The following is a 26055-nucleotide window of genomic DNA, read 5'->3' as shown; positions in this document are numbered from 1 at the left end:
TCCTTTTCTCTAATGAAAAAAAAGGGGAGGAAGGGAGGGAGGGATATACCTCTACATGAGACTATAACCCAAAGGGCTTGTAATATTACTTGAGCTACTTACCAATGAAATCTACTGACTTGTCCAACCACGGCAAAATTTTCTCACAGAAGCTATCATTCACAGGCACTCGCAGGAAATGAGATTCAGGGATAAAGTCAGGCTTGGGACAGGTGTTGCTGGCATTTAACACATAACCAATCCCATTCTGTTGCATCAGCTCCTAGGGACGGAAAGAGCAATTAAAGTAACTAATAACATACTAGCATGATCATTTTTAAAGAGAAAAGTTTAGCATGATTAAAATGACTAGTTTCCTTGAAACAATCAGACTACATTCAATCAGTGAAAGCCAATAAACCTAGCAAAATGACATGTAAAGACTTAAGTTTAAAGCAGAATCTAAAACTGAAGTGTAGTTAATTTACCATGTTGTGTTAGTTTCAATTGTATGTCAAAGTGATTCAGTTATACATATATATATATTTAGATTCTTTTCCATTGTAGGTTATTATAAGATACTGAGTAGAGTTCCCTGTGCTATACAGTATGTCCTTGTTGTTTATCTATTTTACATATAGTAGTGTGTATATGTTAATCCCAAATTCCTAATTTATCCCTCCCTACCACTTTTCCCCTTTGGTAACCATAAGTTTGTTTTCTATGCCTGTGAGTCTATTTCCGTTTTGTAAATAAGTTCATTTGTATCCTTTTTTCTTTTGAGATTCCACATATAAGTGATATCATATTTTTCTTTCTCTGACTCACTTCACTTAATATGATAATCTCTAGGTCCAACCGTGTTGCTGCAAATGGCATTATTTCATTCCTTTGTATGGCTAAATAGTATTCCATTATATTATATATTACATTATATTATATTATACTATACTATATACACCACATCTTCTTTAACCATTCATCTGTTGATGGGCATTTAGGTTGCTTCCACGTCTTGGCTATTGTAAATAGTGCTGCAATGAACAGTGGGTTGCGTGTATTTTTTCAAATTATGATTTTCTCCAGATATATGCCCAGGAGTGGGATTGCAGGATCATAAGGTAGCTCTATTTTCAGTTTTTTAAGGAACCACCATACTGTTCTCCGTAGTTGCTGTAACAATTTACCTTCCCACCAACAGTGTAGTAGGGTTCCCTTTTCTCCACACCCTCTCCAGCATTTATTATTTGTAGACTTTATAATGATGACCATTCTGACTAGTGTGAGGTGATACCTCATTGTAGTTTTGATCTGCATCTCTCTAATGATTAGCAATACTGAACATCTTTCCATATGCCTGTTGGCCATCTTTGTGTCTTCTTTGGAGAAACGTCTATTTAGGTCTTCTGCCAACTTTTTGATTGGTTTTTTTTTTTAATTAAGCTGTATGAGCTGTTTATATACTTTGGAAATTAATCCCTTGTCAGTAGCATCGTTTGCAAATATTTTCTCCCATTCTGTAGATTGTCTTTTTGTTTTGTTTATGGTTTCCTTTGATGTTCAAAAGCTTTTAAGTTTAATTAGGTCTCATTTATTTATTTTTGTTTTTATTTCCATTACTCCAGGAGACGGCCCGAAAAAGATACTGCTGCGATTTATGTCAGAGTGTTCCGCCTATGTTTTCCTCTGGGAGTTTTATGGTTTCCAGTCCTACATTTAGGTCTTTAATCCATTTTGAGTTTATTTTGGTATATGTTGTTAGAGAATGTTCTAATTTCATATTTTTATATGCAGCTGTCCAGTATTCCCAGCACCATTTATTGAAGAGACTTCTTCTCCATTGTATATTCTTGCCTCCTTTGTCATAGATTGACCATAAGTGTGTGGGTTTATCTCTGTGCTTTCTATCCCGTTCTGTTGATCCGTGTGTCTGTTTTCGTTCCCAGTACCTTACTGTTTTGATCACTGTAGATTTGTAGTATAGTCTGAAGTCAGGGATACTTATTCCTCCAGCTCCATTCTTCCTTCTCAAGATTGTCTTGGCTATTCGGGGTCTTTGTGTTTCCATACATACAAATTAAAAAAATTTTTTGTTCTAGTTCTGTGAAAAATGCCATTGATAATTTGATAGGAATTGTACTGAATGTGTAGATTGCCTTGGGTAGTATGGTCTTTTAACAATACTGATTCTTCCAATCCAAGAACATATATATATCTTTCCATCATGTTGTGTTCAATTTCTTTCACCAGTGTCTTACAGTTTTCAGAGTACAGGTCTTTTGCCTTCTTAGGTACGTTTATTCCTAGGTATTTTATTCTTTTTGATGTGATGGTAAATGGGACTGTTTCCTTAATTTCTCTTTATGATATTTTGTGGTTAGTGTATAGAAATGCAACATATTTCTGTATATTAATTTCATATCCAGCAACTTTACTAAATTCATGGATGAGCTCTAGTAGTTTTCTGGTAGCGTCTCTAGGATCTTCTATGTATAGTAGCATGTCATCTGCAAACAGTGACAGTTTTACTTCTTTTCCAATTTGGATTCTTTTTATTTCTTTTTCTTCTCTGATTTCTGTGGCTAGGACTTCCAAAACTATGTTGAATAAAAATGGCAACAGTGGGCAGCCTTGTCTTGTTCCTGATCTTAGAGGAAATGCTTTTAGGCCTTAATTATGTGGAGGTACGTTCCCTCTATGCCCACTTTCAGAAGAGGTTTTTTTTTATTATTATAAATGGATGTTGAATTTTATCAAAAGCTTTTTCTGCGTCTACTAAGATAATCATATGATTTTTACTCTTCAATTTGTTAATGTGGTATATATCACGCTGACAGATTTGTGGATACTGAAAAGTCCCTGAGTCCTTGGGATACTTGATCATGATGCATGATGCTTTTCATGTATTGCTGGAGTCGATTTGCTAGTATTTTGTTGAGGATTTTTGCATCTATGTTCATCAGTGATACTGGCCTGTAATTTTTTCTTTTTTGTGTGATATCTTTGTCTGGTTTGGGTATCAGGGTGATGGTAGCCTCATAGAATGAGTTCAGAAGTGATCCCTCCTCTGCAATTTTTTGGAATAGTTTCAGAAGGATGGGTGTTAAGTCTTCTCTAAATGTTTGGTAGAATTCACCTGTGAAACTATCTGGTCCTGGACTTTCGCTTGTTGGGAGTTTTAAAATCACTGATCCAATTTCAGTACTGGTAATTGGTCTGTTCATATTTTCTGTTTCTTCCTAGTTCAGTCTTGGGAGATTGTATTTGTATCTTTCTAAGAATTTGTCCATTTCTTCTAGGTTGTCTACTTTATTGGCATATAGCTGCTCACAGTGGTCTCCTATGATCCTTTGTATTTCTGTGGTGTAGACTGCAACTTCCTTGTCACTTCTGATTTTACTGATTTGGGCCCTCTCCCTTTTTTCCTTGATGAGTCTGGCTAAACGTTTATCAATTTTGCTTATCTTTTCAAAGAACCAGCTTTTAGTTTCATTGATCTTTTCTATTGTTTTTTTTAGTCTCTATTTCATTTATTTCTGCTCTGATTTCTTTCATTCTACTAACTTTGGGCTTTGTTTGTTCTTCTTTCTCTAGTTGCTTTAGGCATAAGGTTTAGGTTGTTTATTTGAGATTTTTCTCGTTTCCTGAGGTAAATTTGTATCACCATAAACCTCCCTCTTAGAACTGCTTTTGTTGCATCCTGTAGGTTTTGGATCGTCGTGTTTTCATTTTCATTTGTCTCAAGGTATTTTCTGATTTCCTCTTTGATTTCTTCAGTTATCCACTGGTTGTTCAGTAGCATATTGTTTAGCCTCCACGTGTTTGTGCTTTTTGCAGTTTTCTCCCTGTAGTTGATTTCTAGCCTTATAGCGTTGTGGTCGGAAAAGATGCCTGATATGATTTCAGTTTTCTTAAATTTATTGAGGCTTTAAAGCAGAATTTTTTAAGGGCAAAATAGGCTGTTTAAAAGATCACACATCACTAATATAGTCAACTCTCTATTATCTTCATTACTAGAGAGAGAAGTGGAACAAAGAACAGAAAATAAAACCGCGACAGTTTACTACGACTTGCCCCTCCTGGGCAACTATGTCAATTTATTATGACCATGTTAGATGTAATCCCCAAAATGCATGAATAAGTGCATTGATTTACAAGATTTGGGAGTATGCTAGAATACTTTTGTTTGTTTGTTTTGTTTATTTTGTGCTATGACTTCAGAATATATGCACACACAATGAGAACATTTTCTTCCTAAACTGAACATGCTGGTTGTTCTCTAAGATACAGTCCTAGGCCATCTTCTGGCTGTAAATACTCTCTCTGAAGGTTGACTCTGTTTCCGTAGTTTCTTTTTGTTTGTTTTTTTGGGGTTTTTTTTTTGCGGTACGCCGGCCTCTCACTGCTGTGGCCTCTCCCGTTGCAGAGCGCAGGCTCCGGATGCGCAGGCTCAGCGGCCATGGCTCACGGGCCCAGCCGCTCCGCGGCACATGGGATCTTCCCAGACGTGGGCATGAACCCGTGTCCCCTGCATCGGCAGGCGGACTCTCAACCACTGCGCCACCAGGGAAGCCCCCTCCGTAGTTTTAATTATCACCTCTACATGCTGATGACTCTTAAATAAATACACACACACACACACACACACACACACACACACACACACACGCCCTCTTTAATTTCTGACGTCATTTCCAGCCGCTTCCTGGTATCTCTATTTGGATGTTCCTCAGGACCTTCAAACTCAAAATGTCAGAAACACAGCACATTCTCTTTCTCCCTTCTCTGCCTCAAATTCTTGTTTCCTCTCTGTAATCCAAAACCGGTTTTTGGTAATAACATCCACCCAGACACTTGAGCTAGAAAATGGGATCATTTCATCCTGTTTTTCTTCCTCACCACCCCCATCCTAATGTTGCCAAACCCTCCTGGTATCGCCCCTCCCGTCCACCCTTTCTCTCTATTCCCAGTCGCTGCTCAGGGGTAAGCCCTCACCATGGTAGCAAAAGAGCCAACAGGGAGCTCTTGAAGTTTGCGGTGTTTTCCTCTCCAAACAACAACCGGAGTAATCTTTCTTGTAATTAAACGCGAGCTACGTGCTTTCTCCACACTTAGTTTCATCATGTCTCACTGCCTGCTCCTGTTCCATAGCATCGCCAAATCCCCATCACAGCGCATCCCCATTCCCCGATGCTGCTCGCACCGTTTCTGAGCTCAGCAGGCCCTGTTCCTCGTCCTGATGACTCTTCCACTTTTCTACTTTAAGTTAACCTTACTATGAAGCCCTCCTACGGGTGCATAATTAACCATTCTGTTCTCTGCCCGTCCGAAGGACTTTGGACATGCTATTAGTAAAGCACCGAGCACATTAGCAGGTTCCCTCGTCTCTCCTATTAAGCAGTGAAGTAGTGAGGTCTTGGCCAGATGCTTGCCTGTTCTTCTCCCTTCAGCACCAGGTACATAGCTGCACTCGGTACGTGTTTGTTCAGCTAACATCCCGTCCACCATCTTCCAGGCAAGCCTATACAACCCACTCCATTTAGTCATCCATTGCTGCCTCTCAGGAAATGTCCCTGGCCTGAAATCATTCTCTTCGAAGCAACTCTGGTCACGTCTTCCTTTTCTTGGAATGCTACCTCCTCTACAGATCTGTTCCAACTCCAACTCCCCGAAGGACAGTTGGTCATTTTCTCCCTATTTTAGCCTCCTGCCAACGTGCTCATCCCTTCATTTACCACATTCAGCGCAATAAATATATTGTTTTACAGAAAAGTAGACTGAGTAAATCCAGATCAGGTGTGCGGCCCTCTCGGCTATCAGATGACAGAGTCAAGAAACAGCTTGTGGAGCTGGGCGAGCTTCTTAGAGTGACTGACCCTCGCCTTCCGAAGGTCTCGTAGGCTCCTGTTAGATCTCAGTGGTGTTTACAACTTTTAAACGTCTGTACACGAGTGAAGGTCACACTGTTTTCTACCACTGTCTGATCACCACAGCGTTTCCCACGCAAGAACGGCAGCATTACTGGAGATAAAAGTCTTTCATGCCTCTCTCATGAACGCTCCTTAAAGAAAGGAACCTTTTTACATTTCCATCTCCTTTCCATCAACAGTGTGACAGAGATTTATTAAATTAAAAGTAGTACGATAATAAAGACACAGGAGTTTCTGAGGAGAGAGGCTGACACGGGCAGCGTTACCTACTCTACACAAAAGACCACAGGCGATGCTCACAAATGACAACACTAACGTGAGACAAGTCAGTAGTGAGCATCAAATGTGATTTCCCCACACAAAGTCTAGAATAATGTACACTTCTGACAATTAGCCTAATAGTCTACATTCTGTAGAAATGACCACTTAAACCTAAATTCAATGAAAAATGTGTTGGGCACCTTTGCTACAGGTGCTATGTTATATTAACAATATACTACTATGGTACACGTTAATAAACAACATCTAACGTTTACCGAGTGCCTACCGTGTACCTGGGACTGTGCTAAGCCTTTAAATGCACCGTCTCATTTAATCCTCACAACCACCCTTTGAGACGGATACTATTCTTCTTCTCATTTTTAAAATGAGGAAACTGAGGCTTAGAGAGTTCATGGAATGTTTCCAAAGTTATACAGCTAACAAGCGGTCCAGAGTAGAAATCCAAATCCAAGCATATTCTCATCTCCAGAATCCGTCCTCTTAACTGCCATTCTCTACTGAAGTTCTTTTTAAAGCAAATTAGATGGAGCAATAAGGTAACTCGCCTACAGACAGACTTTCTTTTTAACCAAATGAAGTAACAGAATATGAAGTTTTAATTGCATCCTTTTTCACCCTTTTTAACTGTAACCGGTTAGGAAATAAAGGAGCACCCCTCTGGGCATGGACATAACTCAGGACACTCGATGGCTACTGGAGGAGACTAATCAGTCCTGTTTTACCTCTTTCTTCCCTGATTGTCACCTCAGTTGCAGCCACGGGCATCACAGCGTGGCCCTGCTGCCGTGTTCACACTGGCATCTGCTGCTCCCGGCTGAGGCCTGGCTGCCCACGTGCACGTCCCCCAGCCTCACGCCACTGCTGCCACGTGCCCAGTGGTCATGGCCCGATGGAAAGGAAACACGAAAAAGGGGCAGTTCTGACCTCACGTAAGAAACATCAGTCATCCAAGCCTACAACGCTGTTTATGTCTCAACAATATTCTCCACGTATAAAACGGTGTGCCACGAAGAGAGGCACTTAAGTAGTAGCTTTATTTTAGACAACTGATGTAAGGGGGGAGGGGACATTAATGTGTTGAAATGGAGTGATAATAAAATAATTTAACCGCAAAATGAAGTGAGAAAAAAATGGTAGTTATACATCAGTGGAAAAAATGAGTTAAAAGAGGAAACCGTTAAAAATGTTACATATATACGTAAAACATTTTAACTCAAAACAAATAAATGTACTTTAATTCACTGATTTCTTGGTGTTTTTTTTAAAATAGGTTGGCTGACTGGAGTTCTTAAGAAAATCACAACCAAATGCATCTACCACTTATACTTTCCATTCTTTAAAGAGCAAGAACTAGTAAAGCAATAAATCAGGACAGAACCTTCTAGATGATGACTGTCCCCTAAATATTCTATGGCTGCCTTCCCCTGCCTAGTAAGACAGAAAAAAACATAGAGCAATCAGTCTTTCCTGAATCTTTTTTTTTTTTTTTTAACATTTATTTATTTATTTGGTTGCACTGGGTCTTAGTTGCGGCAGGCGGGCTCCTTAGTTGCAGCTTGTGGGCTCCTTAATCGTGGCTCGCCGGCTTCACAGTTGAGGCACATGGGCCCCTTAGTTGTGGCGGCATGCATGCGGGATCTAGTTCCCTGACCAGGGATCAAACCCCAGCCCCCTGCACTGGGAGTGCGGAGTCCCAACCACTGCGCCACCAGGGAAGTCCCTTTCCCGAATCTTTTGAAACCATTTAGCTTAGGTCATAGAAAAACAACTCTCTTTCCTCATTCATATTTCATCCGTGTATGCAATATTTTAACTAACGTACGTCGTTATGATAACAAGTACATTGGCCTAAACAGGTCCGAGAACAAACACAATTGCGTCCTGGTGAGTAAACTGTTCAAATGGGGTTAGTAGCCCTGCGACGGCCCGGAGCCCACTGCTGCCAGGAGACAGGCGCCCACCTGCCGAGGGCGGCAGAGCAGAGGGGTGGGTGGGGGCTGCAGTCAGCTAAGGCGTCACGTGACTGTCATGTGACTGTTCTGTTCCCTTCTCTCCTGATGATGTTCACGGCCGGGCATGTAAGTGGCCAAGAGGGCATCTTATGTCAATGCTCCTGACGGCAAGAACTGGGATGGAACCACAAGTATGAAGAACGGGTTTGTTTTATAGAATCATGACTGCTTTTACTCAGAGATGGAGGTCTGTGACTTCCTACCACATTTTAAGGAATTTACGTAATGCGTTCAGCGTTGTTTCAGTGTGTTGTGTAAAGCGTACACAACTCAGTATGACTCTGTCCCATCATTAAACACCGTAATCCTTAGGCCTCCAGAGAGCCTTCACGCTGTTGCATATCTGGCTCAACTTTGTGCTCAGTCGGCTAACACGTGCCTCCTACTGATAACGTAATCTTTCTTCTCTGGCCTTCAAATATCCTTCCGACACTGTGGCCTCTGGGTTCTCTGAGCGCCTCACCTTGAGCACTCCCTCCCGAGGCCCGGTCCGGTCTCTGCCATTACCAGTAACCATAACCTCACACAACGCGCTGCAGGACGCCGCCTCCTTCCTTCCAGCTTACTGCCTTCCACCACCACTCCTGGCGTCCCTCGATCCCCCCAGGACCTCATTCAGCCTCCTCTCTGTCCTTCATCCTCATGACGTCTGTCCTTGCTTCCTGGCCCAGCTTAAATTCTGTGGCCAGTCATTACACGGTTGACCCTTGAACAACTCAGGTTTAAACTGTGCGGGTCCACTTATACGTGCATGCTTTTCAACAGTAAACACTACAGTATTACAGGGTCCACAGCTGGTTGAGTCCGAGGTTGCAGAGGCCCTGCGGAGGGGGAGGGCCGACCATAAACGATACGAGGATTAACCCCCTCACTGTTCGAGGGTCACCTGGAATCCCTCCCTCGCTTTCACCCTCAATTACGGGGTCCCTCCGTCACCTCTTCACACTCACGTGGCAAGATCACAGCCCTGGATGAACCTGGCTCGCCACCGAGTCTGCATCTGCACGCAGGCAGCTGAACGTGGCCCGAGAAGAACACTCAGCAGCGCTGCTGCTGGGCCCCCTTCCAGCCACGCTCCCCAGCGGGCACTCCAGGCCCCTGGTCTTCACCTGGCCTCTAGCCTGGATGCCATTCCAGCCCTTCCCCGTTCTTTTCAAACCCTCCATATGTCCTCCCTCACCCTCTCTCTCTGCTCATGGAAGAAACAGAAACAGTCAGGAGGAAGTTTTGATAAACTTCTACCACCACTTCCCTTTCTGCCAGCACACGTGCCTCTAAACCCTCCTTCCTCCTGTTACTGTGGGTGAACTCAGTGTGCAGGACAAGCACACGGGCACCAGTCCCAGAAAACTGGGAGCCCGGCTCAGCACGTGACTGTCCGCCACCTGAATGACCTTGGAGGGGCTACCTGACCTCCCTCAGCTTTAGTTTCCTTACCTGTAAAACAGGGCTAACGATCTCTATTTTGTAAAGCTGTTATGAGGATAAAGTGGCACATAATATACAAGAAGTTTCAATAAACGTTAGTTCCCTTACTTTACCTTATTTTTAAAATAATAGTTTGTGGGAATGTAAACTGGTACAGCCACTATGGAAAACAGTGTGGCGGTCCCGCAAAAAATTAAAAATAGAGCTGCCGGGCTTCCCTGGTGGCGCAGTGGTTGGGAGTCTGCCTGCCGGTGCAGGGGACACGGGTTCGTGCCCCGGTCCGGGAGGATTCCACATGCCGCGGAGCGGCTGGGCCAGTGAGCCATGGCCTCTGAGCCTGCGCGTCCGGAGCCTGTGCTCCGCAACGGGAGAGGCCACTGCAGTGAGAGGCCCGCGTACTGCAAAAAAAAAAAAAAAAAAAAATAGAGCTGCCATCTGATCCATCAATTCCACTGCTGGGTATTTATCCGAAGGAAACAAAAACACTATCTCCAAAAGACACATGCACCCCCTTGTGCACTGCAGCACTATTTACAGAAGTCGAGACATGGAAACAACCTAAGTGCCCACTGACAGATGAATGGATAAAGACGACGTGGTATTATGTACACAATGGAATATTATTCAGCCTTAGAAAAGAAGGAAATCTTGCCATTTGCGGCAGCAAGGATGAACCTTGAAGGCATTATGCTAAGCGAACTAAGTCAGACAGAGAAGGACAAATACTGTATGATCTCACTTACATGTGGAATCTAAAAAACAAACAGAAACTGAATTCATAGGTACAGAGAACAGAGTGGTGGCTGCCAGAGGTGGTGGAGGGGAGGGGTAAAGGTGGTCGAAAGGTACGAACTTCCAGTCACAAAACAAGTAAGTCATGGAGATGTAATGTACAGCATGCCGGCTATAGATAATAATAGTGTATTGCATATTTGAAAGTGGCTGAGAAATCTTAAAAGTTCTCATCATAGGAAAAAAAAGGAGTCGCTATGTACGGTGGTAGATGTTAACTTAGATTTATTGTGATCATTTAGCAATATATACAAATACTGAATGTTGGATATAATGTTACTTGAAACTAATATACTTGAAATATGTTATATGTCAATTATATAATGACGTATAACATATACGTCATTATATATATGTTATACGTCAATTATATCTCAATTAAAAATAACTTATAAATCACATGGTATATAAATTATATCTCAGTAAAGTTGCTGCCCACCCCCCAGCCTGTAAAGTATATCTTTCACTAATTCAAACTGTCCTTTCTCCTAATTGGCCTCAAGTAGGGAAATTACACTGAATGTAGCAGGCTGGGTATAAAAAAGGGTTCAGCTGTAAAGTAGAAAAGATTACCCCCTAAGAAATTAAAAAATAGATTCTGGTTTCAAAATACAATCAAGAAAGTGTTCAAAAATAATTTTTGTGAGTCAAAAAATAAATCTTAATTTTACTGCTATGATTTGCATTCACTTTTTTTCCCCCTTTGTTTCCTTCTCCTAAACCATGAAACAACTTTGCCCTGTAGTTGGACTAATTTCTAAATATGGGCTCTATGCTCTGTTGATACAGACTGTGGAGTAATATATGGAATACAGCTTTAATACAACGCTCTGTTTGGTCAGGTTGCCCATGTTCATTTAGGCCGAGGACAGAGGTCCCATTAAATCACACAGGCACTGCAAATGTACATAAAGGAGTTGTAATTTTTCTTTCTGAAGTCAATTTAATGAGTGAGTTTGCATTTGCCACTCCCCTTGCCTTCAGAATTGACCTACTTCCTCCAGCCAGCCTTCCTCAGCCAGCCACGCCCAATGTACCCACCACTCACCCCAGACCCTTGTACACCCTACCCGGTGGTGACAATAACAGTGTCCCTATAAACCAGGAACTGCTCTTGGTGCCTGGCGTAAGGCCACGTCACAGGAGCCTCACAAGAACACTAGGGGGCAGGAATCATTTCAGTTTGCAGGTGAAGAAGCTGATTCGGGGCACGTGGCTCCAGCCGGTGAGGCGAAGACCTGGCATGAGAATCCTCCCGGTCCGGAGCCGGCTCTCGCTCCTGCCTGAATCACCTTGTTTGCGAATTACCGTCTCAGGAACAGGTCTTGTCTAACCAGCCTGCACTCTGTATGGCGTTCTACACACCGTGGACCCTGAATAAATACTTTCACTGATCATTTTGACGACATGAGCCTTTGTCTTCCTAGATCACAGAGAAACCTGAAAGCAGTATTTGGCTATACAGTGTCCAGGCTACAGCCTAACTCTCGTACGAAAACACCAGAGAAAGTGGCAGTAGTCCTGGTGACGGGCAGAACAGCAAGGCAGCCCAGGAAAGTCAACTGTGCGTGTTAGAAGACTGAAATAAGAAGCTACCCCCAAAAACACCAGAGAAAGTGGCAGTAGTCCTGGGGACGGGCAGAACAGCAAGGCAGCCCAGGAAAGCCAACTGTGCGTGTTAGAAGACTGAAATAAGAAGCTACCCCCAAAAAGCTGACTGCACCCTGTTTAAAATGGGGAAGGCGCGGGCACGGCAGCTTTAGGGAAGAAGCCGAAGAGGTCCCGGCTCAGGAACGACTCGCAGTAGGGAATCCCATCGTACACCCCGTGTGTAAGTGGGAAACAAAAGTCCATTTGAAATGTTAACTGGTCAAGGAGAAAAAAACATCAGGAACTTGTGTCTGTCCCATTATAACTAGAGATTCTGGTTCAAGTCCCACTCAGTCAGATGTGAACTGTGGGCACCAGCAAACTGCTTTAGTGTAACAGCTGTACAACTCCAGTTCAAAGACCAGAGGAGGACAGATTGTGGGAAACAAAGTACAGATGCGAGGGGAAAGGAAGTGTGTTCTTTTTGCTACCAGTGCCTTCTTACAGTCTTTTACAGAAGAGCTATGTCTTTGAGACCTAAGTAAAAACAATCACATGCTGAGAGTATTGACCTGCACCGTCTGATCTGTGGAAGCACAGGCACATGTGGCATGTCCACAGTGAGAGGTGCAGAGTCCATAAGACACACACCAGATTTCAAAGACCTAGTACCAAAAACTGTAAAGTGCCAATAATTTTTTATATTGATTGCATGTTGAAATGGTAATATTCTAGACATATGGTGATGAACGTCATTAAAATTAATTTCACTTGGGTTTTTTTTTAACTTTTTAAATAAGGTTATCAGAACATTCTAGAGTATATATGTGGCTTGCATGATACTTCTGTGGGATGGTGCTGCTATAGAACATGCTGTAGACAAAGCAGGAGGAAACGAATCTCAGCTGTGATTCAACAGACTGTTAGGACTTGTCAGTCCTTCGTGACAGCCTGTTACAGAGATTTCAATTTCCAGACGATGGGGATTTCTGGTGTTCTACAAACACAGGACTTAGAGCCAGAGTAGTTTGGGTTTGAGGAGGTCTCTGTCACTCACTAGCTTTGAGGTCAATGACTTTCTAGCCACAAAATCTTGGGTAAGTAAGTGACATAACTCAGAGCCAACCTACCTCCAAATCCTATTATGAGGGTTAAATGCAGTGACATAAAGAGCCTAGCATTCTAAATGATAAACACTATTATCCTCCCCAGAAATTTTCCGTGACATGCTTTTAACATGTTTTAGTGGCACTTTATTACAAATAAATAAATAAATAGGAAGATGACTAATAAGATTAGTGGTCTTGTGGTGGTTGTTCTTAGAAACTTCTAAGTTTGACTAAAAAGGAACGTACTATCAGGGGAGATTACAAAATCTTCATCTCTGGAGATCTTCCAGAAGAAGAGAGCACATTATTTCTCCTGGGAAGTTTAAACCAGAGAGTGGAGCAGGGAGATGAGTTTATGCTGTTTTCGAAAGAGAGGCACATCCAGTTCTAAGACCCAGCAGCGGGGTGAGGTGGTGGAATTTATATAACATTTCTGGAATTACGATTTCCTCATTATTGAACGAAGGAGGCTGACTAAATGATCTGTAAGATCCCCTCCAGCACTAGGACTCTTCTCAACAGTGAATCTAGAGGTTACGTACATAGAAATTTCTACTCGCCACCTTGAAAGCACTCTTCTCACCACTCCCTAGTCTGCACGTTGGCAGCTCCCAAAGCAGCTTTCTCACGGTCTTCCCCAATGACTCCTTGCTCAACCTGTTTCCCCGTGAGCTTGCATAAGCCCATTCTCCCCCTACAACCATTTCCTTTCAAGGCATCTGTGTGCCTATCCTGTTTAGCACACAGACATGTAGAAGCCAATTAAAAACAGAAAACTATCAGCCCCCGGCACACCTCAACTTCAGGTTCCAGTTTAACTGCTCTCACCCTGCAGGCCTCACTTAGCTGTTAACTGACACATTTGTTAAACCTGGAAAAGGTATGCAGCAAAGTCAAGGTACCACTGCGCTGAATGTCAGAAGTAACAGAAAGGACCTGTCACGTAACTACTTGTAAATCACCTGCCAGTGACCGGTTACGTTTTACTGGGGGGAATTCTGAACAGGATCCTTAACTAGGAATTTTATTTCATTTTGTTTTATTTGCTGATCTAAGGATTAAATAAAGCACCTCCGGGTTTGCCCCAGGGTTGCATGTGACTTTAGGAAATTAATTTTGCTTTCTGTGACATAGTTTGCTTATCTCTCAAAGAGAACGAATAAAATGCACGTGCTCAAAGACATCGTGACCCCACCAGAAAGGCTCAGTGCAAGCATAAGCTATCAAATTTCAAATACCTCACAGAACGAGCAGACATGTTAGCAAAAATGTCCAGGCAAAATTCTGAAGAGGCAGGAGTTTTGAGGACAAAAAAGAAAAAGAGAGCAAAAAGAATGCCTCCCTGCTGCCCAGTGAGAGGGTGTTTTTGCTCTCCACGTGCTAGAGTAAAGCAAGCCCACCTGGAAGCTTATTTTTACAGTCAGCCCAATGCTTTCAGCTCCTCAAGCAGAAATACCCAAAAAGCAGCACTTGCAGATCACCAGCGGTTGAATTAAGATCTTTGATTGCTTGTTCAATTAGAGGTGATGTAAACAAGAGGTTTTAGAGACAAACCACTTTCCAGGCAGTTAGAGCACTGTTTTCTAGCACCACTTGTTAAGAGCATATAAGCAGTGGAGACAGACGGATCTTAGTTCTGCCGCTGTCATGTGTGTACCGTTATATATAATGGCCTCAAGCAATCAACACGGCTCCTCCGTTGGATACACCTTGTTCAGAACGGCTCACATCCTTTTCATCCAGTTATTTATGGTCCTCCCTCTTCTTTCTCAACCAAACTGCTCCAAGGGGCCTCAGGCGGGGCGCCTGCAGAGCGTCTTCTTAGCGCTGGTCCTCACCATCCTTTTACCCCCCTCCCCGCCCCTCTAGCCAGGAGTCATCGTGAGAGCTTCCTCAGTCCAAGCCAACCCGAGTCCCTTTCTAGTTGCTGCAGTAAATAAATACATCTCTATACGTGAAATCATCTAGGCGGCATGAGCCTTCCTGGGTGTGCCCAACCGCAGGTCTCTTGGACCTGTAAGCACAGCACACTTGACAACGGCTTAGCCTTCCTACAGCGAGCAGAACGTCACAGCAGACGGCACTGGGGAGGATGGTACGGCCGCTGGGCTGCTCACAGGGGAGCTGCACTAAGAACACGGGGTGCGTGTGCCTGAAAGGACAGCCCGCCGGCCGCCCAGTGCTTCTCCAGCCGCTGTCAAGAAACCCTGCAATGAAGGTTATGTTCAAAGCACCCACCTTGTTGAGGACATCTCGCTGGCAGCCAAGATAGAGATTGGGCAGAATTCGGGTTGGCCCAATGTTGGCAACAGGTAAGCAAGGCTGAGAAATGCAGGTGGGGACTAGGGTGGATTTTCCTTCACAGAGGCCAGGGAAACAGCGGGAGAACTCGGCAAACCCACCTAAGGACAGACAGGGTACAGTTACGCCGTGCATAAAGATGAAAACCAGCCTTCTGCTAACTACTCAAATACAGTTGTCTGAAAAGAACAGTCAGATCCCACAGATGGAAGTGGAGCCCCGTCCACAGCTGCTCGGTCTGGGGTACAATCCTGCACCAGCCCCGGCTTTGCAAGCCCACGAAAGTGACCCCAGGCCCTGAAGGCACTTAGTGACTCACCCCCTCGCTCTCACTCCCTTCACCTTCACGCATCCTACGTCTTCCCCCTGCTCCCTGTCCTATTTCGTGTGACTTAAAGAGGACTGAAAGTAGCAGATAACCGAGCCAAGACAGATGCAAAAATGCGGATACAAAAACACATGAACTGAGGCCAGACGTGACTGCTTCAAAATAAAATGGACAGAGTTAAGAGCTCCTTCTAGAATGAACTTTAAATCTTCCTACTGTATAAGTTTTATATTTCAAAGATACCACATACCCCCCTTACTCTTACAAATATTCTCTATATCGAGGGTCGCATAATGACCCCCGATTCCGGGGTCTCCTGTTCACGGGCTGAGCGCTGTGAACAAGGGCCGACAGACCCTAACCGCTCAGGTTACATGGACGCCTCGTGGCAAGATTTCTGGACTCGGAGGAATTCAGTGTTTTCCAGTCCCTTCCTTATAATGACCTACTCTAGGATCTTCATTAGGTCACAATCTCACTGCCTGTTAATGAAGAGAAATCTATTGGCTAAGGAGACACTCTCACCTCCTTTCAGAAAAGAAAAGATGAACAAGGTCTTCCCTGGGTTTTCCAATCTAAATCCTCCTTGCTATCCAAATCCAGACCCAAGAACTGAATACACTCTGATACATGTTCAGATGAGTCCCTCACTATCCAGACCCTCCCTAGTCACTACATCTAAACTCGGAACAAAAGACATTTGGATTATAGGGAATATGTGTATATTTTTAATACTACTAAATTAAAAAACCATTAAGAAGACAGAGCAGCCTCATTTTTACCTCTTTAATCAAGCCTTAAAAAGGACCCTAGTTGGGACTGACATATACACACTACTATGTATAAAACAGATGACTGATGAGAACCTACTGTATAGCACAGGGAACCCTACTCAGTGCTCCGTGGTGACCTAAATGGGAAGGAACTCTCAAAAAGAGTGGACATATGTATACATATGACGGATTCACTTTGCTACACGGCAAGAAACTAACACAACGTTGTAAAGCAACTATACTCCAATAAAAAATAAAATAAAATCTTAAAAAGGACCCTAAAATCTCATTAAATATTTATCTCCATCTCCTTGAGCTACATTCCATTAGCCTTTCCTGCGCTTCCAGAAACATATAAAATATGCCCTCAAAAACTGCAGAAGTGCAGGGAGTTGACGGGGGCGGTGTCACCCGTTTTTATCCCCTGTATTATGTTCAACGCAAGCATGACCGTCGGGACTCCTGCGTCCACTGTCTGCGCTCCGCATGGGGTGCGCGGCGCAGCCAGCTAGGACAGCAGCAAGTCGGTGACGACGACCGCGCCGCCTGCAAATGCTGGTGTGCCCTAGCCTCCAAGCCAAGCGTCTGCACTGTTTCTACCCTTAAGCAGTTTGCTTATTAAAGTTCTTAAGGTAACCTGACAGAAAGAGCAGGGGGTTCCATTACAGAAACCCCACCTTCCTTTGCGGGACCGACGAGGCCCTAGGGACCTGTACCTGTTCAGCGTTAAGGTTGCATTTCTTGCCCTTTCCAAACGCGCTCTCCCGCCACACAAAACTCACTGTCACCTCACACTTTCATGCTGTTCTCTCACCACCACCAGCCCGCCCCGTGCACACACGCAGCATACAAACCACACGCACGTGAGCCCCGCGACCGTACAGCGGAGGGAGGGCGGGCAGAGGCCCCCGTACCTGAGTCTGTGTCCTGGCTTCACCACGCTCTAGCTGTTTGGACAAGTGACTTACGCCCTCTGGCTATCAGTTTCCTGTCCGTAAAATGGGAATAAGGATCACACCCGCCTCACAGAGCTGTCAGAGGACTGAACTAGCTAATATGCGTGAGTGCTTTGTGCCCGCGCAGAGTGAGCCCTCCATGGTACAGTGATCCGACGTTGAGTTCCCAGCTTGATCTGGGGGCCCCCCTCCTCCACCCCTGATCTGCAGCTACACCTCGGTAGGATACACCTGAGACAAAGCGAAAACAGTCATGCTTCTAAGGCTGCCTTTCCCAGAGTCTGCTCCAGGGCGCTGGCGTCCTTGCAGGAAGCTGACAGACGGGATATCGGTCCAAAAAGTAACAGAAACACTGCATATCACGTCTCCCTGGGAGACTCACAGCACACGTATTAAAAGCTCTGAAAAAAAATCTCTAAGGAAACTAGTTTACTTTCATTTAATTTAAGGGTCCCAAACTTATTTGACCATGGAATTTCCCCTCCCATTTCCCCCGCTAAAATCTCTTAAAATCTAAGCTGGTGGAACTCACACTCAAGGAAATGCTGTGCTAGGGCTGTCGCAGCTACTGAAATGAAGTAAATTAGAATCCCTACACCTAAAGTATAAGCCACGGCAATCTCAAAAAAGGGGTCAGTTAATATTGGCATACGTATGTGCCTGTCACTTTAGGATTTATCGTTTTATTTCATTAATGTTTTGTCCTTTTCAGTCTCTTAACTGCATGATGCAGTTATTTAAGGTGAGTTTTCCCCTCAAAGCAGTTCCTGTAATAATAGATGTTAAAGAGTCTATACATTATCTGCCTATGTTACACCTACCCAACGTGACAACTGACGGCCACTATTTTGATTATAATTTAAATTTTAACTTCCATTAACTTTTGTTGTTCTGGTGTTTCTCTAAAGAACTGTTTTCATGTTTTTTCCTATTCTGTTTCCAAAACAGTTCATGGGATGATCTCTCATTTAAATCCAACAGAACGAGAGTCCAGTAAATGTTCTCAGAACAGAGAAACCAAACTCCACTTGAATTCCATCTGAAACTTACGTCATCATATTTATAAATAATGTAAGGACTCCCAGAGTTACTGGACATTTACTCTGTGACAAGCGTTGCTCTAAGCACTTTACAAGGGTTTGTTCAGTCTTTACAACTGCCCCATGAGGTAGGTGCTTCGATTACTCCCATTTTACAGATAAGGAAAGAGAGGTTCAGAAAGACGCCGGGTGATAATCAACAGCTGGACGTGAGCCCAGCTCGAGACTGTACTCTCACTCGCTCTGCTAAGCCGTGTCTCTAAATACCACGGAATTAACTGCAACGCTCTCTAGGATGTGGGGACAGCCTGCTGACATCTCTGGGGTCCTGCCCTCATTTTAGTCTCATTTCACCAGGCTGAAAATGGCCACGGGCCTCTCCCAAACTGACGGAAGAGCCTTGCTTCCCCCAAGCCACATGGTTCAAAAACTTCGATGAGGGAGAGAAAAGGGAAGGAGATCTGACCTGACCAGAGAAACAAGAACTCTGTAAGTGTGAGTCACACGAGACCAGTAACAAAGCTGAGGAAGAACTAGCGGGGGTACGAAAAACACGGTCACGGCCGGCTTACGATCACAGTTTGTGAATCGGTGGTGAGACGGTGGCGGCGTCTCGGTGACTTTCAGCCCGTCCTCCACCGAACTACGCTCAGAGGGGACAGATTCTCCAACTATCGTAAACTGAAGGCGGGCCAGCCTGGGCTGTTTGAAGTGCAGCTCTATTATTCATTTTATCCTAAATCGCTTCTAACTTTGGTGGTCCTAACAAGTAAAATGTGAGTGTGGCTCTAGAAAATTCTAAGAAAACAGAAAAAAAAAAGAGAGAAAGCAGCCACTATTCAGCCTCAAAACAAAGCCCCAAAGCCAAACAAAACAGCAATAACACATTATAAAACAAACAGAAACTTTTTTTCTTCCTTACAAATTTTTTCAACTAATCTCTAGCAGCACAAATCCAAACAGCCTTAAAATACTTCACAGATTTTGCGAAATCAGAGCATTCATCTAGGGCTCAGGCTGGCTTGAAATGTCCCAAACCAGGACTCCTGGTAACTTCCACACAATACTACCTCAGCCAAAGAGTACGTTCTCCCTGATCTTTATCTCTGACAATGTTCCACTCTGCTGACATCCTCCTTTATTGACAGTTTTTTCCATTCGCTGACCTTTCATTCATCGTTGGACTCCAGTGACCCCAGTTTCATTTCATTAATTAACAACAGATGAGACACTGCCTGACTTACCCGAACCCTCGAGAAACTATCTGTAGCCTCATCGGCAACTCAGTTTTGAAATATGTCTGAAATGTCCCTCTTCCTCTTACAAGAAGACAAGTACAATTCATCTACGTAAACTTTCTGTTACAAATGGCTGACAGACACAGAATCAAGAGTCATCTCTGCCCTTGTCCCAACTCTGCTGTCCCCAGACCCTGAGTTAGATCCTATTATGACAAGAAGACACAACCCCAGTTCATGATCTCCGCTTGCTTACTGTGAAAGCAGCACTGAGAAACTGACACGCTTCTTGAAAAAGTTTAAAAATATTTTTTAAAGTCGTTCAAGTATCTGACTCACCGTCCAATCTTGCCAAGTTTCTCCTGTCCCTAGATTTTACGCTGCTTATCATCTAGGAATGGAGAGAATAGAAAGTCGAACAACGCACGTGTGCTTCCCTAAGACAGACCTGAATCTCAGAACGCTGTACCGGCTTTGGCCCCTTGAGCTAGGAGTGTTTGTTTTAAGAGGAAGGAAGACACATATGCAGACACCCTGGCCTGTAGAGAAAGGCGGGTGGGGAGACCAGCAGATAGACATACGGACACCACTGGCCTCTACAGACTTGGATGAACAGGCAGACAAACTGCAATGTTAAAAATCCATATTTCCGTTAGTCTTCCACAAATTTACCTGTAGAATGCATATTTATAAATAAAAACATACATATTACTTTGGACGGAGAAAACGCCTGGTACAGCTTAAAGCCATTCATAATTTGTATATCACTTTCTTCTCATTCAGCCAGGAAATACTTCTTCCCTTAAGAGTACCTCCTTCACAATTCAAACCATAAATATAATTTTCTATAAAAGCCAATGTCAACCACCATTCCATTTTCAGAGGCAAAAAAAGTCTGCCATGTAAAATAAAATACATAAAACGATGCCGCTAAACAATTCTAACTGGTCGGTTTTCTCTTCCCTCTGACCCTTGCAGTTATAAATCACAGAGTTGTTTCTTAAAATAAAGGAATATTCACAAAAGTAGCACTTTACTACAGATTAGCAATGTTAATTTTCAGACGCAAATTCTCAAAATGTATCCATATCCTTTTAGTCAAACCAGAGATAAATGTCAATTCCATGACTCTGAAGACAGTTCCTTGCAGGGAGAAACAGGGCTGCTCACTTATGCTTCAGTTCAAATGGGGAGCAAGTCCTAAGAGCTTTATCAGCTGACAGAGCTGCCTAAGCTGGGAAGGGGGATTAAAGGTAGCCCCTTCCCATACTGGGGATGAGTTCCATGGCTACGTACAGAAATCTATTTACACAAAGCTCTACTTTATGAAAGATATTTTTCTAAAGTCATATGCAAATTTAATTTCTGTACATTAAACCATTTTCACAGTTTATATAATTTCAGCTTTTAAATATAGTTCTCATGCAGCTTAACCCTTTTGTAAAACAAAGACCCCCTTTTGGGGACATAAATACGACCCATTCATTTACTTATTCTAGAATGTATGTGAAGGAATTTTTTGGGTTTTTTTTGCAGTACGCGGGCCTCTCACTGTTGTGGCCTCTCCCGTTGCGGAGCACAGGCTCCGGACGCGCAGGCTCAGCGGCCATGGCTCACGGGCCCAGCCGCTCCGCGGCATATGGGATCTTCCCGGACCGGGGCACGAACCCGTGTCCCCTGCATCGGCAGGCAGACTCTCAACCACTGCGCCACCAGGGAAGCCCTATGTGAAGGATTTAAGTGAAGTATTCCTGCACCTGTAGAGAACAGTTCTCTCCGTACTGAAAATAAAATCTGGGCTTTGCTATTACACAAAGGAGACAATCCTAATATTAAACAATGAAATGCTGAAATGTGTATTTTGCAAGTATTTTAATTGCTCTCATGAATAACTATTTTGCACTTTAGTCTGAAGTGACTGATTCAGGCAACTTTACCCTCTAACCATTTAAAAACACACAAGCATGGTCACAGTTCTCCCAGGGTCAGTGGACTGTATACATGGAAAGCTGAAACTACTGACACGAAAGGCAAAGGAAAGGCAACATAATTTTGTACCTCCGGAGAAAGCAAACAAAAATATGTAACTGTACTTTTCCAATGCACATAGGTTGGTCTGGGTGAGCCCAACCACACAGCCTTGATCGATCATTTCCAGCGGGGTAGAGAGCATGGCGCACTTTCCTCAGCAACAGCAGCAGCAATTATGTCCTAGCTAGTCAACTCTCCGCTGAGCAGCACAGAAGAGAAAAATCCCAAATGACGTGGAACGCTCATTTTACACTCTCATTCCATCTCCTCCATCCACTTGACAGGATGGTGGACAGACATGCATTTCTGTGGAGATCCTCCAGGAAGCCTGAGAAGTAGCCTCCAACTCGTAAAACTTGCCCCATAAATAACACCCCCAAAAAAGCTCACTCCGTATGAGAACAACCTATCCCCTGGCACAGCTGGGGAATGGGACATTCTAGCTAATTTTTTTTTTTAAACAAAACAATCCCATTTCTCTTTTTTTTAAATAAATAAATTAATTAATTTATTTATTTTGGCTGTGTTGGGTCTTCATTGCTGCGCGCGGGCCTTTCTCTAGTTGCGGTGAGCAGCAGGTATTCTTCGTTGTGGCGTGCGGGCTCAGTAGTTGTGGCTCACGGGCTCAGCAGTTGTGGCTCGTGGGCTCTAGAGCGCAGGCTCAGTAGTTGTGGTGCACGGGCTTAGCTGCTCTGCGGCATGTGGGATCTTCCCGGACCAGGGCTCAAACCCGTGTCCCCTGCACTGGCAGGCGGATTCTTAACCACTGCGCCACCAGGGAAGCCCTCTAGCTGATTTTTGGATTAACACAGTTATCAAACACACAATAAATGAATTAAAAATTTTCAAAATACTAGCGTAAAAAAAAGCACTAAATACTAAAATAATGCAACTTACAAGAGTTCTCGTGTCTCATAATGTCTAAATCTTACATTCCTCAAGATAATGTTATCTAGATCAATTCGACTGGCAAAATCCAGAAGTGTTGTTTAGTAAAGAGTTCTCAGAAGATGTCGAGTGGTATTTTTTACTCTTACTGATCTTTCAAATTGGCAATACATAACTATACCCAGAGGCTCTTCTTCAACACACACACACACACGCACACACGCACAGCCAGGCAGCATTCTCAATACCTGCCTTCAAACAAAGGTTGTTCTGAACAGCACAACCAGAACGACCAATCAAAAGGAATTACGGCCAGAATCCACCCTTGGCTAAGCAAAGGCAACAAGCTCTATAAGCAGGAGAGAGGTTCCCAGAGGCCACCCGACTGGTCCTCCAGTGACTTTAAGACGTGAAGCTATAGCCAAGCGAACAGCAGCCTGGGGCTTCCTGAGGAGGAAGGACCTAGAAGGCCTCTGCTTCCATCAGCATGGAAGGAGGAGGTTACTAAGGAGATCACCTTTGCTCATGTTCACCTGAAAATCAAAGATTTCCAAGGTTGCCTTTGGGGGCTTGAGGTCCCAAACTCCAACCTAACATTTTCAATCCTCTTTTGGTCATTTTCACTTGAAAGACTTATCGATACTTCTAAAATAAATTCCAAGCCAATATCTCGCTCTCTTTGGTTCTGTATCCCTGTTCGCATCTGCCCCTTTCTCCCAGTCACCTCAGCAGCAGCCACCTGGTATGCCAACACTCAGATTTGCTTTTGCGATGTCCGTCTGCCTGTCCCCGCCTCCTCCCCCCGCTGCAGCCCACAAGCTCCATGCCACACTGTTAGATAAATTCAGGAACAGCTCTCTCTGATCTGTCCGTCCTTTTCCCAACTTGTTTCCACTCTGCGGCCAGATTAAGGGCCTGAGATAAAGTGTTGATGTATCCTCTGCTCCCAAATACCCACAGAATACAATTCAAAATTCCTGATCAGACACTCAAGCCCTTCATCACCTGATCCCACTCTACTGTCCACCCTCACTGTCCCTATTCTACCCACCACCATGGCCCAGGCCCATTCATCTTCTTACCGTTTTCCCACCACACCTGGCCTTTCTCATCTCCAGCCTCTGGTAACAACCAGGGAAGTCCCTCTAGTTACAATTCTATTCTGTTGCATTTTTTAAAATTCTGCTGTATTAAAAAAAATTCTTCCCTGACCAGTGTATTTAAATATGGTCTTGCCAACTTAGAACTTCTATAAAAGGTATAGCCATGGGAATTCCCTGGTAGTTCAGGGGTCAGGGCTCCGTGCGTCCACTTCAGGAAGCACAGGCTCGATCGCTGGTCAGGGAACTAAGATCCCACAAGCCACGCAGCCAAAAAATACACACACACACACACACAGCCATCACACGGCAGTAAGAATTTACCATTAACCTGGTAATTGTGAATTCTCTTTCCGTGTGTGTGTGTGTGTGTGTGTGTGTGTGTGTGTGTGTGTGTGTGTGTGTGTGTGTGTGGTGACCTCTTACCTCTCCGGCTATAATACCCTGTGAACTGTCTGCATAAGAACTGTGTCTCACACTCCTTTGCAATCACCTCTGCATTTAGCACAGTGCTTGGCACATAATTAAATGTTTATTGAATCCTCCCTTGATACAATGAATAGCTGTTGATGGACATAAGTCTTGTGTATTTTGGGTGTTCAAAAGGACTTCCTGGGGCTTCTCTGGTGGCGCAGTGGTTGAGAGTCCGCCTGCCGATGCAGGGGACATGGGTTCGTGCCTCGGTCCGGGAAGATCCCACATGCCGCGGAGCGGCTGGGCCCGTGAGCCATGGCCGCTGGGCCTGCGCATCTGGAGCCTGTTGCTCCGCAACGGGAGAGGCCACAACAGTAAGAGGCCCGCGTACCACCAAAAAAAAAAAAAAACGACTTCCTGATTCTATTCAGAGCTGAAAGCTCTGCGGGCCTGGGTGTGAGCCCAGAACCTGCTTCCTACTCCTTGACCACAAGGCCCCAGAGGACCCTCAGGGTGAGCAAAGTGGCACAGGGCAAGGAAAACATTTCTCTGCTACAAAAGGTTAAAAGAGGAGACTTGGTCAATTCTGCTTTCATCACCCAGAAGCCCCAGTGAGTCCTCAGGGTGCTTCTATCACGTCCAGGGAACCTTCCACGAGAGGTGGGTTCCCTCGGCGGCTCAGGACGACAGAGTCCGGTACGACATCCAGGGCTCAGGGGACCAGGGGCACAGCTCTCAGGAAACGAACTGGACCAACTATAATCAGATCCCGGCTAAGGATGAAGTGGCTGCCGGATGTGCCCCTGGTGACCGTCGGGGGCAAGGCCTCACAAGACCATCCATCGGGAGACGAAGCTCTGAGTCCCGAGGAAAAGCGAACAGGAGTCTGGTCTCTGGAGGACGACTCTTCGGAGTCCCATCTGCCTGACGTGTGAACTGCGCACGGGTCACCACACAGCTCACTTCTTGGGCCTTTTCCCGTGAAGCTCAGGCTTCCTAATCCACCACGAGCAGGCCCTCCCGGGACCCCCTGGGGTGTGTCCACTCTGGCAGCCGTCCTCCTCCGGGGCCAAGCGCACCGCCTCCCAGCAGATGCGGCGGAGCAGCGGGAAGGAAAGGGTCCCTGTTTGTCAGCCAAACAACCCTGGAGACCACTGGCACCCACAGGAGGGTGCAGAGCCGTGCCGTGGGCGCTGCTGCGAGCCGGACACGGCGCTGGCTGATGGGACAGCCGTGACCACGACAGAGGTCCTCTCTGGAATTGACAGTTCGGTGGGACAAACTTCAACCAAATAATTAGATGAATAATTGGCTAATTATGGTGGGTGGCCAAAGGAGTGCGTGTGACAAGAGGACACCCAACTCTGCCTGGGAGCCGGGGGGGGCTTGACGGCCACCGTGAATCCAGCAGGAGACACCCAGGTACATGGGGAGAGGGGGACACTTGGAGGAGGAGGAGGGTGCCTCTGGGCTGCAGGTCTCGGGCCCCTGAGGCTAAAGTGCTAAAATCTCTCTCACACACACACACACCCTGAGGACGGAGAGGGGCACGAGATGAGGGCACAGAGGCAGGCAGGAGCCGTCACTGCAGGGCTTCAGAGTCGGGGAAGGATTCTGGAATTTTCCCTAAGAGCACTGATGCAGACTAGGCTGGGGAGTGACATAATCACAGTTACGCTGAAAATATCAAAGAGAGACGTAACGTTGGCGAGGGTGCGAGGAAAGGGCAGAGAGGCAGCAAGACAGGGTGAGAGAGCAGGGAGGAGGGTCCCGGGGCAGGTCTGAGGGCTGATGTGGGCCTGAGTTGGAAGCATAGCGCAGGGAGGCCAGAAGAGAGGTCTGGTGGCCAAGAGATGACAGGTGT

At 44.8% G+C, this 26055-nt stretch overlaps 1 protein-coding gene across 6 annotated transcripts in view; it reads right to left on the bottom strand.

Annotated features, from left to right (window-relative positions):
• The window catches only part of DUSP16 (dual specificity phosphatase 16), an 85011-nt gene that overhangs the window by 12657 nt on the left and 46299 nt on the right, over positions 1-26055 (bottom strand). For all 6 annotated transcript variants that reach the window (XM_027129571.1, XM_027129576.1, XM_027129577.1 and 3 more), the window contains 2 exons: positions 15361-15524; positions 103-262 (listed from right to left, as the gene is read on the bottom strand). In XM_027129571.1, coding sequence (XP_026985372.1) covers positions 103-262; positions 15361-15524 — 324 coding nt within the window. The remainder of the gene's footprint in view (positions 1-102; positions 263-15360; positions 15525-26055) is intronic.

This window comes from Aethalodelphis obliquidens, unplaced genomic scaffold (assembly GCF_003676395.1).
Source record: "Aethalodelphis obliquidens isolate GAN/ISIS:26980383/991018 unplaced genomic scaffold, ASM367639v1 scaffold36, whole genome shotgun sequence".
NCBI lineage: Eukaryota > Metazoa > Chordata > Mammalia > Artiodactyla > Delphinidae > Aethalodelphis > Aethalodelphis obliquidens.
Note: the sequence above shows the minus strand (reverse complement) of the source record. Positions and strands in the feature narration are given on the sequence as shown.